The sequence below is a fragment of the Chaetura pelagica genome, unplaced genomic scaffold, assembly GCF_000747805.2.
Source record: "Chaetura pelagica isolate M959 unplaced genomic scaffold, ChaPel_1.0 scaffold45, whole genome shotgun sequence".
Classification (NCBI taxonomy): domain Eukaryota; kingdom Metazoa; phylum Chordata; class Aves; order Apodiformes; family Apodidae; genus Chaetura; species Chaetura pelagica.
Genome location: NW_009953217.1, coordinates 5,942,791 through 5,963,356, shown reverse-complemented (window position 1 = coordinate 5,963,356; position 20,566 = coordinate 5,942,791). Strand labels below are relative to the sequence as shown.

General features: G+C 40.1%; 1 protein-coding gene across 1 annotated transcript in view; it reads right to left on the bottom strand.

Moving 5' to 3' along the window:
- Positions 1–20,566, bottom strand: part of DGCR2 (DiGeorge syndrome critical region gene 2) — a 40,339-nt gene that overhangs the window by 18,962 nt on the left and 811 nt on the right. Inside the window, exon 2 of the mRNA XM_009997713.1 lies at positions 708–830. Within this exon, the coding sequence (XP_009996015.1) occupies positions 708–830 (123 nt within the window). The remainder of the gene's footprint in view (positions 1–707; positions 831–20,566) is intronic.

The window sequence follows — 20,566 nt, the reverse complement described above, 5'->3', positions numbered from 1 at the left end:
GCAAAAAAAAAAGTTACAGGTCCCTTCACTTTTAAGACACAGAACAGGAGTTGCACAGGCCTGTTTTTCAAGAACAGATTAAAACATTCAAAACTGTGATTACATATTCACAATCAGAAGTTTTTGTTTGCTTGTTTCTTAAAGACAGCTCAGCATAAAGTGGCTTTAGCAGAGAACGAGTAGTGGTGATGGGCTCCCTGAAAGCATATATGATCACAAGATTATGTGGAGAGTAAATACACCAGCTTGTTTGGCAGAACAAAGTTCTCCACTTAAGCACAAGAAGCATAATTGTAACAGGGTGCAATAAAACAAGCTCTCTAAGTCCAACAATGTCAACCAACACAGTCTGAGTGATACACTCATAAAAACAAAAGAGAAATCCCAAATTTAACCACACACCTGTGTGTCATTTTGGTTTAACTGCAACACCCCTTGTAATGAAAGTTTCTTTTTAAACTACAAACTCTTCTCATCTCCAGGATACCTACTCAGACAGTAAGAAAGTGTAATTCAGAGTAGCAAAAAACTGTTTGTAGAATTTATTGCACAAAATTAACAGAAGTCAAGTCAAAATTTGGTAATAACAGACACAGTTCTACCAATCTCCACTTTCCAAAAAAAATAAGAAAGTGATCTTATGGAGTCAAAGTACTGCTGTAAAAAAAGCTGTCATGGGGATGAACAGTCTTCTCAGCTTTACTTACCTGGACAGTCAACTTCATCACTCTCATCCTCACAGGTGGGCCACCCATCACACTGCCAGTTTGAAGGGATGCACTGGATGGTACCACTTCGACACGCAAACTGCCCTGGGGTGCAGCGGAGCTCTAGGGAAGAAGAAGGAAGTTGTGCTTTGTTTGAAGTGTTACTTATTCTTGCAAGTCTATACATCTATTAATTATCCATTGTGTAATGTATCACTGAAAGATAATGGAATAAAGCTCTGGACAACTCAGTCTCTTGAAAACTGCTTCATTTCAGGTCACTTCCATGTTTTACACTATATGTTTGTGGTTTTAGATGAAAGGAGGGCTGGCTTGCCATGCCTGGGAAATAATTCTCTGAGACATCCATAGTAAAAACTTCCTGATAAAGATACCACATGAGCAGCTATCCATGGTGTTACCCATTTACTTCTTGTGGGGCACTGAGGACTCCCTGCTCACTTTTCTCAGAACCAAAGTTCAACAAAAATATGTTATGGTAGTTAAGTGCTAGGTTACACAATAAATTCAGACTCCTATTTCTGTTCCAATCACCACGTGCACCAGAACCCACCAGACTTGTGCAAATGTCCAGTCTGATTCAGAGCCATTCCATAGAACTATGTGTAAAACAAATTTCTATATCCATGAATCTGTTTTCACTTTCTAGCTTAAGCTCTTTTGTAGAATTTCTCCATGTGAACACATCCTTTACAAGAAACTGTCAGTATCTGCAAACATGCAAGTTCCTCCTTCTGCAGGAGTACTGCCTACTTGCCATCATTACACTGTCAGACCTAATTAGCATAATAAAAAGTACATTTTTTTAAAGCTTTTTAATATCAATTCCATCCATCAAATGCTAGAACCTAGTAATTCAGCTTCATTTTGTGTCTCTCAAAATGTTTTGCAGATTAAAAAAATATCTGTCTACACAAGTGAACAATTCTAAGCTTGTTTGCAGATGGCAATCACCACAGGCTCACTTTCCCACCAGACATCATGGTCCATCTTTCTTCTGGATGGTGGCTGCCAACTTCCCAACCAACGTTTTTGAACAAATCAGTACATCTTCTTTTCAGCAAGCTACAATAAGCCCAGGTAAGCTATGTCTAGAGAACAATCACCTTTTTAATAAATAAATACATACATAAAATTATTTTAAAGTAAAATGCAATCATCCTTGATTTTGAAACAACCAAGAACGTAACTGTTCTGCTGGGAGAAATCTCTAAAAGAAAATTTAAAATACAGGTATGTATTCTCTCATCCACAGTTTACAGCCTAAGAAAAGAGCTCTAAGTGCAGTTATTACCTTCCTGAAACAGAAACCTGAAGTAAATCGATGCAGAGGTCTCATTTAAGTGTTGAGTCAACATGACCAGGCACAACAAAACCAGTCATCACGTACCCCCAATAAAATCTGTACCCATGCACCTAGTAATTGGTATATTGATAACAGGCTTCTAATATGCTGTTGCAATAAAATCCAATTCTAATACTGGTTTCTCTTCAAAGCACAGACCTGCTCTTCTAGAAAAATAAAGCAGGAACATCCTCTTAGCAACCACGTACCCAGAGCAAACATTCAGGTCACAAAATGGCTAAGAACTCACAGGGACCTGCCAGGCAATGCCAGCAGCAGCCCTTGCAGCAGACAAGGGATTTGCTCAGTCCAAGCAGCTAACAGTGGAAAAGCACAAGGGAAATGTAAAAATTAAATTAATAAACAAATCTACCAGCTTAGGTCATAATGGGTCCCCCCTCCTCCCTTGAACAAAAAGGGAAGTAATTAATTTAGCCCAAAGAGAGAAAGAGTTTCTGATCTGGGGAATAAAAAGTTAAGCTTCAGCTGCCTGTTGCAGCAAAAGAGAAAATGCAAAATCTATCTTTTAAGTTAGGAAAAAAAAATCAAACAACAAAGCAACAACTCAAGCTGAAATTTAAATTATTCAAATTTCACGTTCATAGGAAAACACCAGCTCTTCGGTGAATCATTGCAGCTTCTTTCACCACCTTTGGACAATGTTTGCACAAAGTGGAAGGTTTCTTAGAAAGTTCTACTATTGGAGTTTCAAGTACAGAGTTTGCATCTGCTGGGGCAGATGTTTTAACATGTGGAAGCCTGTCCTCAGCCCAGTTTCCACTTCATCCACCAGTAGTAACTGCAAAATTCAATTCAAAATTCAATACTTCAAATTTGTAATTTGTTTTTACTGCTTGATTTTAATGAAGTCACACACACACACCCTGTGAAGAAATCTCTACATCCCTCTTGGTTTCACAGGCAGCATCCACTAGGAAAGCACTACAAGCCAACACGCACATAGGAAAAGCAGTAAAGAATAGTTCTGTTCTTTCATACACGCTATTACTTTTAGGTACAATTACATATGACTGGTTCAGATAAAAGGATGACTCCATCCCAATATTATGGGCATTAAAAAAATGCCAGTTACATGCTGTAATGCCATTACTTCCTGTATTACAGACACTCCTCTCTGAAGAATGTGGATACATGGAAGAGTGCAAAACATTTCTATTAACCCACCACTCAAACCAACTGAGCAATTGTTCCCAATGGAAACCCTGCTATCTGAGATGCACGTCTTATTTCAGACCAAGGAACACAAACTGCTTTGCAATTCTATTGCAGAGGGGGTGTGGGGAAGGTGACATTAAAAGAAATACTACAAAATTAAAATCTCCATATTCTGCAACCACTGCAAATAACAACTCTGAGCCATCTTAACCAAGAGCCTGTATCCCAAAGTACTCCTGACCTATCTAAATTATCATGCAGCTTCTGGAAGAATTTCATCTGAATTGCCCTGCTTCTATGTGCTGCCTATTGTGGCTCAGCACAAAGAAAACAAGATACAACCATCCGAGAAAATCTGCTCCTTTCTCCTGCGCTCAGGGCAGCTTTGGACATACCTGGTGGTCTCCTTGAGGACTGATGTTTAAGATAGAAATGGATTTCCATGAAGGACTGATGCTTTCTTTTGGAAATGGAACATGAAGGCCCCACTGAATACACCCAGGCAGGCTACCATCCAGAGGGGACAGGGCAGTGGGTGGGCAGCCACCTTCAGAGTAAAAATACAGAGATGAAAAGAGATGGAAGCCACTAAGGAACCTGTGAGCTACTCAGTCAAGGAACAGAGGAATTTGGGAGAAGCAAGGATGCACAGGATAGGTACTAGTCTCCACAGCCAGTCAGGCATTTAATTTCAGTAGCCTATCTTTAAGTCAAGACAGCAGAAAAATGAAAACATTTCAGGTCTGTATCTTTACCACAGAAAAGGCAAGTCATGCTACCAGCAGCAGAACAGGATTCACAAAGACACATGAGCACTAGTAAACAACAGCACAGAGGAACCATCCACCTTTCCTGAAATGTAATAGTTAAGTCACACTCAGGTTTTGTACTTTCCAGGAGTGTGTTAAATAAAAACTGCTTCTTCACCCATATAAGGCTTCCAGTTCTTTAAAAGAATAGCAAAGTTTCCAAAATACCAGTCCCACTTTTGCACCCAAAGCCAGACACCCCACACTGTTCATAGGTAACTCACAGCAGGAAAGAATGAGAAATAAAATGTCTTAAACTATCACATCCTAGCAGCACTAAAAGCATGCATTCCCCACCAGATGTTACAGCAGAAACATTTTGTGTTTTCAAAACTGTTAAAAAATATTTAACAGCACAAGTTCAGCTGCAGTGAAGCAGCTGTTGGAGCAGAGGCACCAATACAACACCAGCTAACAGCATCAACAACTGCCTAGAGGAGGAAAAATGGAAATGCAGCCACCTCCAGTGTTCATGTACGATTTGATGAGTTTTATTATGACAAGCAGTATCATGATTCACATATGAAATTCTAACATTAAAGGATTCTTTCCTTTAAGGATTAGATGCAGTCTTTGCTACGTTACAGCACAAAATTTAGTACACTGAAATCTCATTTTAGAACAATTAAACTCATCTGCCATTTGCTGGGAAGAAGGAAGGCAAGTAAAATACTGGAAATAGCAGCAACTGTAGTTTTTGCATTATATATATATATAAACTTAAAACACATCATCAAGTTCAAGTAGTGTGAGAACACTTCAAGCAGCAAGGTGTCATTATACACTCTCCACTTCACTCCTAGAACATTAACCCTCCACAACCTCACCAAGCACTGTAACTGCCAGGGGTTACAAAGCAATACAGAAAAATCACGTAGCTGGCCAAGTTCTACAAACTTAATGTATAACTCAAAACTTACTGTCAAGTAAAGGCCAAAAAACTCAATAACAATTTGTTGGGACACATTTTTAGGTAATACAAGCTGCCCACAACTGACTCACCTGAAACACGTCTTGCTAAAGTTACTCCTGGACCTGTAATTTGAAATTTCAAAGAAAACTTACAAAACAGTTGAGAACTTAATTAAACAAACACTAGGAGTAACAGGCAAGTTTATAAATAAACAGTACCATACAAACAACAAATCTTCATCTTCTGCAGCTGCCAAATATTATCTAAGTTAATCAGGGAAAAACAGATAGGATTTTTTAGCAGAAAAAAGAAATCTAGGTTTCACAGAGGAAACACCAAAGTTTTTAAGGTGGTTGCTTACACTCTTACAGAAAGCTTTTATTCCAAGGATTTTCCCAATTACATGTTGAATGAAGGTGTTTCACAGCACTCATTATGTATTTCAACATTAAGTGTCAACTAGCTTTCTTAATTTTTTTACAGCAGGCTAATTTCCAGGTTTTCTGCAAAGCACTCAATACAGACATTTACAAGAAGCATTACCCATAGAAAAGACTTCATGACACATGAATAAAATACCCACTCACCCCACTTTAATTTCCAGCCAGCTTCACATGTTTCATAAAACACCTTTCTGCCATTATAAAGCAATCCAGGAAGCCCTTTCAGGTTTAATCATCTCATGTAAATCTTCCCATGTAATTGAGAAGGTTTTCCTGGTGGAGGCTGAGCACTGGGAAGCCACAGAGCATCCTTCCCACAGCAGATGCTCTGTGTGCTGCTCTGGGTCTTCAACCAACTGCAACCTGCATTTTCTGCTAAATTTTAAGTACTTCAAGTGCATTTGGACTAGGACACCTCCTGCTTGCATTTAAACTGGAGCTAATTTCTTACTCATTTTCCCCTTTTTTAGGCAAAAGTAAAATGATAATTAGTCAAAGCAATTGTTTCATTTAAAAGGACAGCAGAGAGGACCTATATTCAGCATCTGAGATCTCTTTTCATATAGTTAATCTCATTTTAGAGCTTCCAATATGAAGTCAAGACTGCAACAGGCACATGAGACAAAGTGTTGATTCAATGCAAGTTCACCTTGCTTGTTCAGTTTTCTGATTGAATTTGATGAGTTGGCTTTGAAACTCCAAGCTTCAGATCAAATCAAACTATTGTCTGTCCACATTAATTTCAAGTCAGATCAGCTACAGTTTGTCCCCCAGCAACAAAATCACGTTCCAGCTAATTCAGCAGAAACATAATTGTACAAATCCAGTATCCATTAATGTGGAATTGGGGTCTCATCATAGCTGTCTGTCAATGAAGCTAGAACATCTAGTACTGTGTTTAGTTTTCTGTTTAGGTTTGGGGTTTTTTTAACATTAGCTCAAATAGAAGCCATTTCCCGATATGCTGGGATTACACACATCTCAGTGGCAGTTTTGACCCTGTGCTACCAGAAGCTGCCCTGTGAACAGAGCTGGGACCTTCAGCTCCATAACATACTTGATTGCTGACCAGAGTCACAGCTCTGACCCAGAAAAAGCTGTACCAGGTCACACCACCACAGGGGTAAGAGAAGGAGCAAGGGTGGAAATAGGTCTTGGGAATGGGCAAAAACCAACAAGCTGTAAAAATTTCTACCAAGTGACAGAAGTCAACTGCCCATGAAGTTCTAAAAATCACCCTCCTAGTCTACAAGCACTATTTACTCATCAAAACACTTCTGCAAAGATAATCTGGTGGGTAAATGAGAATGCTTTGATATGAATGTTCATAGAATTATTTATACTACTTCAATTCAAGACAGAGATATAAAAAGACTTCTGCCCAAATAAATGCTATGTCCAATAAAAATGCCAGAGGCCCTGTCTCAGGTACATATAATTAACACCTCCTGTAAAGCATTAGATGAGCACATACAAGTTTTAAAAATCTAAATACCAACATTTATGTTCAAGACACTGAAGTTTATCATTTTAGGAACCTGTGAAAAAAGGAACACTAGAAAGCAGAAATATATCCCTGATAGACAGAAGATTCCCCTTACTTACAAACCACATGTTCCTAACTCTGAAATATAAACCCCCAATTGTACAAAAGCTTTTATGTCTTGGAAATTCACAATTTAAGTGTCACAGATGAGGAGATAAGAGTCCTAAACTAAAGCTTCTGAAATATGAATCTCAATTCAGGAGATTGCTGTGATACAAAGATTAAACTTAGTGACTGCAGCCACTGATTATGAAAGTCTGGGTTCTTCTAGTTCAAATAACTTATTTTCTCTTTATTAAAGAGATTCACTAGTCTGATACATTAAGATATTCTTTTGGTAGCTAAGACTATGGATGCATGTTAGATATTAGCATTTACATAGTCAATATAGACTTTAATCTATTTCAATTTTTAGTACAATGAAATGCCACTTTCCATTTACTATGCTAATTGTTTGTTCTTGTCTGCTGAGCTTCATTTGTATGGAAATTGAAATTTGATTAAATGCATAAACCCAGAATTTAATATTTTTTCAATTATAAGCTATTACTCCAAAAAGCATGTATTGGAAAATATAAACTCAACGTACCTGGTTTTGTCTTTTGTACACAAGCTTTTAAGGAACAATGGCAGTTTTTTATGTACCTCACATGTACTTATTTTGGTTGCATTTCTCAAGGCTGGATCTGGTAAGATTCTTTGGCATCATGTTTATTTACAGACTGAAGGAAAACAGAAGACAAAAATACTTCCTGCTTTCTCAGTGTAAGTCACGCATTTTCCCAAACCAGATGAACCAACCTACAAGTGAATATTCTGTTCAGATCTCAAGAGCCAATTACAGTTATCAAAAGCTGATTAAGCATTAACAAAAACTCTAACTACAAGTGCTTAAGCCAGTAACTCTTCTTATGCAGATTTTAACTCGTCCAACAGGTCTTTCTTATAATTTTATAATTCTAAACCTACATACTTAAGTCAAGACCTGTACCTACATGTTGCACTACAGTTCCATATTTTAACTTATTTAAGAATAAGATTACTAGAATTGAAAACTGCTTTTTTCTTCAGTCACTATTTCTATAACCTTACAAACACGCACTAGCATCTTCACCAAGAAGCCTAACATCTTAAGTCCTTAGCACCTGGAGATTTTGCTCAACGCATCTGCAAACAAGTACAAGAAACAAAACAACAAAAGCAACACCACACCCATCATCATCATCACAAAAACACATACAGCTCCGTATCTAGTATTTAAAGCTCAAGAGGAAGCATAACACAACCAGTGTTTCTCTAGACTGGCATTTACTGAAGTAATAGAAACTTCAAGATATTCTTAATATTCCCAATACAACAATACCACAACAGTTTTCTTCATTTAAGCCTCAGCAGGTATGTGAAAAAACTGTCCTTAAGCTAGTCCTCTGCACTTGGAAAGCAGTTCTCACAACCTGGATTTCTCCCAAGTGCACAGGTGGAGCTCACTGGAGCAGGTACCATATCTCACACAGAATTCCTGAAAACCTGCCAGCACGACAGTCCTGCCCAGCCTCTGCTCGTGGTGCCCAGGAGTCAGTTGCTGAACAGTTTTCAGTGACAAGAGAAGCTGACCACAAACTGCATTTGAAGATGTTCTAACACAGCCTTTGAACAGGTTTTCTTGCTTTTAACTAGTCTTTGAGGTATCTGATCCCACACAAAGGCTCTGCTCTCAGGCAAAAAAGGCCATGCCTAAATGGTATTTCCCACCAGCTCCGTATCTTGAGGCTTTCACTATCCATTCATCTCCCAGCAGGTTTATTTATGTCACTTGGTGCATCTCAAAGCCATTATATGTTTTTAAATTGATCCTTACCACACACATCACTGCATTCAATGTAGCAGAGTAAGTGCATACAGAACCTTATAACAAAGCCACAGCAGGAGAAAAAAAAGACTATGATAACACCACCTTATTTTCAGAGAAGAAAACAATTTGTGAAGCTCAAAAGTCACCATGAGACGATTATCCTTTCCATAGGTTAAGTTTATGGCTTAATTTTTATCAATAAAATTGGTTCTGTTTACTGTTTTTAAAATTAAAAGCCTACAGAATAATTAAAAAGTAAAACCTACAGAAGAATGAAAAAGCTATGGAAGAACAGCACACTCCATTTTCATGTTCAGTTCCACAGAAGATAAAATGCTCAACCATTCATTTGTGTTACTGCAAATGTGCCTAAGCATGAGGCTTAAGCCATGTAGCTTTGGTTCATGGCCTGAGTGCGTGCAGAAGGGTATAAAGGCACAGCACCACAGAGCACAGGAACTAAAACAAGGGGCCCTGTGCTTTGCACAGAGCCAAACACAACCCATACCTATTCTCAAATTTAATTCCAGCTCCTGAAAATTAGAGATTCTGAAGTTACAATCCTGTTTTGTAGGAACACGTAACACATGCTAGAGGCACTGGCATTTTCTGCATGACCTCAGCATGCAGTTTCATGAAGTAATTAAAATGGTCTGTCATATTAAATTATGCTAGATGACCCTAATGTCCATCAAAAGATTTCATAGCACGGCAAAGGGAGTGTAACAGTCTGCTTTCCCTCACCCCCTCACGCTGATATTATACCTACACCCTGCACAAGCTTGGAACTGACCCAGTTTCTCCTTGCTCACAAGTGTCATTCACTGCAGTTCATTGTCTGCTCTTTGTCTGGAGGGCAGACTCAATGTCAGTAAGAAGAAAAAAGAAAAAAATAAAATCAAAACAACAAAGGAAAAAGCCAAGGCAGCACAAGAGACTCGACATTCAGCCTAAGCAACATCAGAGCTGGGATGGGAACCCTGGCTATCATTTCCTAAGACTTGAAAATGCACACTTTGTGCTTTATGAATGTGGACATTTATTCCTAAGACTGAAACAGAAAAAAATACATTTCCCAATTTCCCACTACTACTAAAACCAAACAGAAGACAAAACTTGGTACTTGAACTAAGCTGAAAGAACACTGTGAATTAGGCAATGCAGCATTCCATGCTGAAAAACAGTTTATTTGCATAGCAGTGAGGACACCAGTTAAGCAACAGGCTTGCTTTTTTCACCCTTAAGAAATTATGCTATATATTATGATAGTAAGTAAACAGGCAGAAGGGAAAAGCAAAATACAGCACTGGCACAGAGCACTCAATGCAAACACAGCCAAAGTCATGGGTACTCAAGAATTCTTGAATATGGCTCAAAATTAAGTCCTACAGTTCCTCTATACTAACAGCCTTGGTTCAGTGCTTCATATGTTTTGCACTGCCTTAGGTGACCCTTAAGTGTTTTAGTACGACAGTGAGAAGTGACCTAAACCTGGGCAACACCAATTTTTTTTACCTTTTCCCTAAAGAAAACCCCATCAGTAAGTGGATCATTGAAACTGCCAATCACATCTCACTATTAAACTGACTGAACAATTCCATGCAAGTTTGAGAAGGAAGACAGTGTGCGGTGCAAGCTTCGGAAAACCAAGAGCCAGCATAAGGGAAGGAAACAAGGACTGCCTTGAACTTCAGAGGGCAGGAAACCCCTCTGGTTTGCAGCATTCAGCAGTTACCAGCCCACCTGCCTGTGGCACTGTCACCTTGGTGGTGGGGCTCCCCAAATCCTTCCACAAGGCCCTGCAGGACTCCCAGCTTCCTCCTTCCAAAGGACATACTGTGGAGAGAGAGGGGACGCGGAGAACACATGGCCTTACTAAAATCAGTGGTCTAAGGCAAGGTACTACAGAAGAAGTAGCATTGGGACATACCAGACCAGCTCTCTTGGAGTCCAGGTTTCATTAAACCCCACTACTTACAAAACATGCTCACAGATGCTCAGAGAACAGTCCTGTTCTTCACACTGAATTTAAATATGGTCACACATAAAATATATTAATTCTCCCAACAAATGGAGCAACAGAAAAAAAGTCCATTAAGAAGGACATGAGCAGTGAAGTGCTCAGCAAGTCATCAATTCTGTCCAGAAAAGAGCACCACCACAAACAGTACTCTCTTCCCTTACAATCCACATACCCAGGTCAGGACGGATGGATTATCCCATATACACTAAAAATATCTAAACAAACAGGACTATTTGGATTCCTCAGCTTAGCTACTACTTCCAGGTTCCAACCCCAATCCTCACCGCAAACCTTCACCTTTTTCTAAACACATCTTTTATGACAAGATTCTCACACTCCCCTGCATGTAAATACTCTAAAATCTTGTATTTAATGTACGCACATTGCTCCTGCTCATTTGCAGTTTTTCCATGAAGCTGGGGTCATTCTGAACAAGGAAAAACCATCAGGCTCTCAGCTCTGTCGTCACAAGTTTTCAGCATTACCCACATCTCTTTCCTCCCAGAGGACATCTGCACTGGTCCTTCACCAATGCCATCTCCAGTATGTTTCACAGTCACCTATGGGATGTTCAAACCTACACAGCAGTTCAAGCAACTCTAGATGGACCAGTCTGGTAATCAGAAATATTTGAATACCAGGAACATTTCTTTTTTCTGATGTTTGAGTCTCTGCACAAGCTGCTTGTTGGAAAGCCTCTAAAAAGTGATCCAGAAAGTACTTCTATATCTTATTACCTGACAGCTGCCTACCCAAAACTACCCCCTAAAAAAAACATTCTAAGCATGTTAGATGAGCTCCTCTCCTCCTCCAACCAACTGTATCCTCAGGATTAGAAAAGTACACAACCTACCAAGCCAGCCCAGACCAATATTTGTTCCAATGCAAAACACAGTTTTCACCTAAGAAGAATCACCAGGGAAAGAAGCTGTATTCCCTTTGACCAAATAAACTGTGTATGGTGTGTTGTTGTTTTTTTTTTTAAAAAAAAACAAAACTAAAAAAACCAACAAATACTATGCAGAGAGGAAAGAAAAAATCTGCAGAGGAAAGAAAAAAATCTGGATCCAAGGTTTTACATGAACTGTGTTAGTATTTTCTTTAGATCAGGTTTCAACAAGAAGACTATTCAGATGAAACACGATAACAGCAATTCAAGAACTGTCAGAGCAATCAAGGCTAATTTGTAGTCATCATTAATTTGAAAGTAGGAATTGCCAGATTTCAGCAGTATTAGTTAGCAAGCTCATTTACTTTCAACAAAATGACACGTTCCTACTTCCTAAGGCAAAAAACCCCTAATATCACATTTTTTTTCAGTAGAGGATTCAGTGGTGTTTAAGCATATCTTTAAACTTTCAGCATGCAAGTAATAGAAACAATTTTAATGAAAATACACAACTCAAGGCCAAGTATGTATTTAGAATACTTTGCTGAATTAAAACACAAGAACTGCAACAGTCTTTAAAGCCTGGCAAAGAGCTGACAAAATCCCACCTATTCAAATATTTTTAATCAGTCAATTCTCCAAAAACTAATCCAATTTCTTAATTTTAAAACCAAGTTAACATCACTACAGGGCCCTAAGGAAGGTCATGGTCTTATACAAGAATCTAACAATTCAGGGAGCCAGGAAACCTGCAGCTGAGCACTATTCAGAGGCAGGTCACATTAAAAACCACTTTTTCTCCTTTTTGATTTTTTCTTCACATCTTGGACAAGACTCCTGATGAGCAAGCAGCCAGAACACTTAAAAGAAAAAAAAATTATATACAGAAGTATGTAAACCTATTTTATTCTTTGCACAATAGCTGGTGCAGTGGCTGTGCTGTACTGGAGCAAATGGCTCATGCTCTGAATAGCATTTCCCTGCTCAACTGGAGCTGAACCTGTTTGTTGGTCTCTGCCGCATGTGTCCATGTTACAGGACATCCTGGGCTCTCCTCTTCCATGGTAAAACAAACACCTGAATAGAAATTTCATATATCAAACCCCTAAGTATAATAGTTCTATCAGAAGTCACCAGATAAAGTCCAATCCATTCATAAAAAGGCACTTAACCCTTTAAGAGTTGTTTTCTCATTCCCCACACTTTCTAACAGCTCAAGCACTGCTGCCTTCCCTCAGCTCTTCAACCAGCTTCTATTATGCATGTGTCAGGCACTACACCATCAATCTTTGCCATTTTTTAGCTGTCACATCAATAGAAAATTACATTCAACTCCATTATTGCTCACAAAGACACAGATGAGCCCTCCCACACTACAATGTCCTTGGACCATTTCTCTCCAATCTGCCCACTACTAGAATTGGGGGGGTGATGTTTCTTGATTAGGTCTTTGCACTTGGATCTCATGCCTGCAAGATACCTCCATTTTCATAAAGATTTTTCCAAGTTCTCATTAATAAATACAGTAAAACCTGTGACTGTATTTTAGTCAGAGTAATTTAAGCATAACAAATAATTTCATAATTTCACCAGAGAGAAAACACAAATGCAGTTTTGACCATCCCTAGATTAAAATAAGTTGTAACATGTTTTAGAAGTTCCGCATACACAAGGCAAAATGCTGCTTGGGCACAAACTCAAGCCAAGCAGGTGTTAGAAGCAAGATTATTTGTTTTCTTTTAAAGTATAAAAGACAACAGGTTACTTTTAAGTCAGAATAATTTTTTATTTAAACTGCTAAAGAATTATATAGCAGAGGAAACATCCAGATACTGAAGGACAACACACAGTTTTATGTACAATTCTTCTCACTCACGTAAAGGCAGTGCTCAACACCTACCCTTGCATCCTCCCAACTACCTCCCCACTGAGATCTGTGGGCAGAGCTGGAATGGGAGAGCCACAGGCCAGGCTGGAGCTGAGCTCCCACCTTATGGATCTAAACCTCAACCACTTCAAACCTCAGCTGCTGTGCCATTGCCCACTCTGCAATGCAGATTTTAATGTCAAAACACAAATCCATGGAGGCTTCAGCACATCAAAGTGACACCTGAAGCTCCCTCAAGACAAAAGGCTTGCAGCCAGCCCAGAACACCCACCATTCTTCTGCCAGAAGTAGCACTTAATGCCATTTTTCTACTAGCTTTGATTCCCATATAATTTCACTGGGAACCCCAAACAACTGGTCTCATAGTGAGAAAGGTAGAAAGAAGCACAGCAGATGAAGTATATGAAAGAGAAGACAACACAGGAAAAGAGTTACATAAGTGAAAAGATGACCAAAAAAATAATCAGTAAGTTAAAGGACTAAAGAGCAGGGAGTGTCCCAAGCACAGTTACCAAAAGCTAGTTCCACATTTCTACCCACTGACCAGGCTGACAGCTGTCACCCAGTAATCAATACACAGAGCAGAAGCTAAGTATAATGGTTAGATCAACTGATTTTAATTAACTAGGAAGCTGAATGTTATTTTGTTTAGCTCTAGTTAATGAGGCAACTATCAATTTCCATTAAACTTAAAATTGTATTTCTAAATAATCTAAATGGTAGGCATCAAGCACTGATAATAACTTCCTTAGGAGTTCCATATAGCAAATACCATTAAAATGCTGTTCATTAAACCCAGAATTAGCAGGCTGACCCTTTAATAAAAAGACAAAATTAAAAGCTTCACAGGAAACCACAAGATGCCAGAGGATTGCACAGTTTGGGGAATGCTAATTAAAGGTTAATCCCAAACTCATGTTTTAAAGCGACCCAGTTGCTAGAGTTCTGCTACAACTAATCAATGATTTGACCAAATAATCTGTGATTTCTCCTCGACTCATCAGGTTCCCTATAAAACGACTGCTGGAAGTAAAACACAAAGGTGTGAGCCTGTGCAAGGACCTTGAATGGTACATAAACCCTGTCAGGGAGTGGAAAGCCAGGAAGGAACAAGCACTGCCAGGCACCCACCACACTTACCACTGCTGAAAAACTGGTGGGCTCAGACAGCTGAACCACCTTGGGAAACCAGCAAACTGTTCTTTGTGACTGTAGCACGAGGGACACATGCACAACATTGTATTTAGATAGGAAGAAGCAGCTGCAACTGCAGAACAACCAACAGACTGGTAATTAAGCTTACCAAAAGAATCTAGTGTTGGGAGTCTATCACAGGAAATCATTAAAAATGTGCCAGACAAATATCCCTCAGAAATTCCCTGGGTTTACCAGCTTTTGTTTCAGGACAGGAAGATGGACAACCTGATCTCTCAGTTCCCCTTCTGGGCATAAGTTTCTATTGGTCTACATAGAACAAAAGATTATCAGGCCTTTTCCCATCCCAGGTTAGCCCTTGAGATCACTGAGGCAAAGATCAGCAGAGCCTCTCATCAAGCCTGCAACTAGCTGTAATGTGTCTCTTCTATCTCAATGACTTCCTTGTTTTAACTTACCAGTGCAAAAACCCATGCACACACTTATTCTGTTTTGAAATACAAACCAAACTCAAGCAACCATGTTAACCCCTGAAGGGCAGGAGCAGCAGTGCTGCTGAACTGTTTCCAGGTTCTGCTCTGGCCATGCTTCAGGTACCAGAGGCTCAGTTTGGAGATGCTGGCTCTTCTGTGGTGCAATGCAACCAAGTTCTGCTAATTGTGACACAAGTTATTTACATGCACACCACAGTATGAGACAAAACCTTAAAAAATTTGCAAGGAATAACCCCAAAAACCCAGAGACCAAGATATTACTCAAAGACAGACTGTAAAGGCAGTTACTACTCTTGCATTACAATTCAACATCAAAACCAGCCCTAATTTTAAAGCTAATTCCAGTGGCATAATTCATTGAAGTCTTGGCTGGTTTTGACGTTCACTGGGGTATTTCACGTCTTTCGTACTTAGGATCTAAATTTTTTTTCTCTTCAAGCTAGCTGTACCTTTCCTCCTAACTACTGAAAAAGAAGCAACACTTTCACAGCTGCCTCCTCCTGCTACAGAGAGAAGCTGAAGCACTGCTCTTCTCCTTCACTTCTGTCATCCTTGCCTAATCTTCCTCTACTCCCAAACCTACCAAGGGGACATAGAAGCTGCATGTGATCAAACACTCAAGTTCCTCTTCTGTGATATTACTTCTCAGAATGAGAGCAATACGCGTCAACTGCCCTCTCCCTACTGACTCTTTTCCTTTACTTTGTAGCCAGCACTAGTACCAAACCCACTCACACCTCAAAAACTTTGCCTTATAATTAACACCAGGAATTACCAGCTTAAAGTATCAGACCTGCTAATAATGTCCGATACCTTCTGCCTTGTTTCTCGGCTACACTGACAGTAGCCCCAAAAGAGACTTTTCAAATCCATCAGCCTCACTTTGCAGTTCCTAACAGCAGCAAACAGCAGAGCACATGAACACCAGGGAAAAAAACCCATACTAATGCATAATGGTAGGAAGAAAAAAACTAAAACCAGCAGATTAAGTAGTAAGAGATGAGGGAGGGGGAACATAAGACTGGAAGACATGCCAGCCCTATTTTCAGCAAAACTAACTGAGAAGGTGTGACATAAACCCTTTCTGCCTCTCACACACAGAAGCCCCCACTTGGGAATTCAGCTAAACATAAAGACAGGGACTGTAACTAGCAACCACATGGAACCAAGTAAACATTACTCATCACAGCTCTCACTAAGGTAGAGACAATGAACAAAAAGCAAAATAAGGGCTTCCATTTGCTTACCAACAAACTCCTTTCAGAGCAGAGGAACATTGGGCCCAGGCCACATTTTATGACTGATATATTTGGGCCTCCAATTGAACTGATACAATTCAACTAGCCAAAACCAGACATATTCAGTCACAGCAGACAAGTGGATCACCTTGAAACAATGTTGATTGTGGGTTTGTTCAGACTTGAGCTCTGAGGATATCTGGTTTGCATTTAAGACCTGTAACTTTCAAGGAAGGGACAAGAGAGCTGGCAACTGTATTGTGTCAAGATACCAACACCCCACAGATAAGAGCATAACCACCAACTGCCTACAAGCACCAAAGCATGAGAAAAGCTAAAGATGTGGGCCTTTTTGATTAGACCACTTGTAGTGGCAAGTTTTTCAAAGCATTGCTGATTGGGTAAGTTGTGCAAATTTTTTAAAAACAGAACGTGAGTAATAAAATTACTTCCTCTAACTAGCTTTGAAGTGGAGAAAAAAAAGCTGCAAGAAGGAGAACTCAATTGGCTTTTAGCTGCCTGGCAAACACTCTAATAAGAAAGCCTGATGACCTACATTCAGAAGGCTCTGTACTAAACCACTATTACAAAATCCAATATAAAGCCCGACCATGTTTAAGTGTTTTCCATTAGCAAGCAGCAGTATCTTGTTAGAGAAATATGAAAACATGTTATTGTCTTTAGCAATGATGATCTTAATTAATCCTCTAAACACTGTTCTGAAACATGTCATCCTGATCCTTCCAAGCTGTTTAAGTTCCAGTGTTACATAAAGACACCAAAGTCTTTGCTTTTTGATTGTGCAATGGGATGTTAACAGAAACAGGGACTTCTTACATATTCTCAAACTGTGCTGAAAAAGTGCATTCATAACAATTAACATCTCAGATGCTCTTTTAACAACTGACAGAAATGCACTAGTGTTCAGAAACTCACCTAAACCCAAGCTAGCACCAGTACAGTTTATTGTTTATTAACTCAGTTAAAAAAAACACTGAAGTATTTCTTCACATAAAGGCAAATGCTCTCAGCAAGCCTCCAATAACCCACAACAGATGTCCCGAGTTGTCCCAGAGAAGATATTATTAAACCAAACCCTACTGTGGTAAATATTCCCAAAAACAAGTGTCTGAATACCAGATATAATTAATTCACTAAGTGTTTAAAGAAAATACTAAGTCTTTTACTCTTCCATATGGTTGGAAAGACTAATACATTCAGCTCTGATTTACATTAGCAGCTTCCAAACAATTCAAGGAGAAAAGCCCTACTTGAAAAAAAGAAGTCTTTCAACAATGCATTATAAAAGCAGGCAACTAGTCAAAACAAGCAGCTCATGGTCAAAGCAGAAAGGGAAAGTGAATCACTGGGACAAAAAAAAAATAATTCCAAGTGGAGATTCTCAAAGGCACAAGATTGCCATTAAACGCCCACAGGCGTTTAATTGCCCATGGTACCTTTAGGAACTCAAGTCTCCACAGCTAGGACTGATGTCATGGTATGTTGGATGTACCTGATGCCATTACTGATGGCAGTAGCACAAAACAGTCTTGTAACCGAGGCGGAAAAATCAGGTGGAAAAGGAAATTTTAATTAGTTTGTCTCCTAATTTACTAAAAACGATCTCACCCTAAATGCAGGAAAAACAGGTCCACACAAAATCACTGCCTTTCAGCTTGCCTGAAAAGATACTACAGTTGAGGAGGCTTAAAAAAAGGTTTTATTTATCTGAAGAGCACAGCAAGAACATGGATACAAAGCTAGTGTCAAATTAACATGGAAGTACAAAGAGGTGCCTGATTCGCTGGGACTGAATTGTGAAGGGACTACACATTCATCTCAGAGTACATAAAACCTCCCATCACTCTGCAGCACTCATCTGATAGCTCCAAGTACAGATGTAAGCTCAGCAAGATGCAGGCATCCTTTCTAAACCAGTAAGACAGTTGATACAACACACAGGTTTAAAGAAGCAAAAAGAAAAACAAGCACCACTAGGAAAATAAATTCTAAGTTCAAACAGTCTTCTCTTTCTGAGGAATTCCATGCATCTCCCCCAAAAAAAGACAAGAGACACTTCTTCACCATGGATTCAAATTATAAATTTGGTTCTGTACATCCTCTGTATTTGCAAGAACCAGATTTTCACTTTTTGCACCATTTGTTTCAGGATCAACCCTATTTAATCTACTAAACCAGGTGTTAATTTGAGACAGTAGGGTCGAGATAGTAAATGAAGCAAGCTAAAAAGCAAGGGACATTGTTAACAAGAGGATGTTAGGGCACCCTGGAGGAGGAGGAAGAGGCATCACCATGGACAGCTCAACCACCCACTACCCCCCCTCCGGCCTCCACAACCAGGAAATCCAGAAGGAATTCAGAAATTCCTCATCCAGCATCCAGTCCCAACGGCAATAAAACACCTGGCTGGATGACTTCACATTAGGGTTCAGAAACACATACGGTTTGAGCAAAACTTGAGGAATTCATGCGTAGTTACCACAGAGGAACCCTAATACCAGGTGTTTGAAAGCCACTGGTGTCTAACCCGATGATGAGGGTCAGGGTTTGCACACCAGAAGGATGCTGCTACCAGTGCAGCTGCAGCACCACAAATCTCTGAAGCACGTACACTGCAGCACCAATGAAAGAACTGTTTGCCTTAAAGCAGTTTTGTTTGCCTCAGTGAAAAACCTGCCTTCATCCATTTAACACCAAACTGGAGCAAAAAATCTTCCGACACAGTATGGAAAATGTTCTTTGCTATTTCTAGGAGGGTCAAACCTACCCACCTGTGAACATTTGCTGAACCTTTTCATTCATCTGTGGCATTTAGTCCAGCTACAGAGGAAGTTCCTTTCCATAGTATCTTCTCCCACATAAAAGCCTCTAGCTGTAATAATACCAGCTTAGCAACTCCATGGATATTTTTTTTTGGCTACTTAAGAGCATATCATAAGCCCAATACACTGCACTGCCAAAAAAACAAGCTAAAACACAACAAGGCACACACAGAGCAATTTCAACATCTAAGTTGGTTATTTCAGTAAGACTCCCTACACTGACCCAATTGTGTTTCAGCTGAACTGGGAACCTTTTTAAACACAGTTCATTAATACTGTGACGTTTAGAAGTTTTATTAGTCTGGGTCACAAAAGTTACTTGGAAAAGAAAGAATAAGAGGACTTCAAAGTACACCACTGCTCTTACTCTCCTGTTTACAAAGGAGTATCACCCAGGAGCAGTTGCACAGGTGAGATGGGAGGATGGTTTCCAAACCTGCAAAGCCACTCCAGGCAGAATCACACTTTGGCTACTGATGCTCTTTGGCAAGAGCAGCCCGAGATACGTGAGGGCTCCACCAAGCTCCAAGCAAGTTCAGCACCCAAAAAGAAACTCTAACCAAGTGATGTAGCTAGAAAAGCAGTTTTCAACCAGCAAACACCGACCATTTCTTTAAAGTTAACCATCTTAACACCTTAAAGTGCCATGCCTAGCAGCTACCACACAAACTCCATCACTAAGAAAAGCTGTAACAGAACTAGGAAAATGACACTATGAACTAAGATGCAACAGGGCTTTTTTTTCCTTCCTTTTTGGCATGATCAGGTAGCACTTTGTTTTGTTGGCATCCAAGGCCCACAGCGTAAAGCAGGTAAGGAAGAAGCACCTGAAAACTTAAGTTAAGCTGCCGCATTCCCACTGCTAATTAACTGCAGGGTTACATATTTTTCTACCCAAGCTTTCAAAGTTTAGCATGAATTTTTTCACCCCAGCTCCCAGCCCTCTCAAGCCCCAGCCGGGCAGCACGGGGCACCGGCGCTTCCCCCGCGCCTCGGCCAGGTCTCAGGTCTTGTACAAAACGCACCGGAGCGGCAGAGCCTGGACCGACCCCCGGCCCGGCACCGGCACCGAGCCCGGACCGGCCCCGGGGCTGGACTCGCCCGGTCCCCGGCGGGAGGGCAGAGCAGCGGCCCCGCAGCCCCGCACCGACCTCCCGGGGGACGCCGCTCACCGGAGGCAAACGCGGTGCCCGGGGAGCCCCCGCACGGCTCGGAGCCGGGACC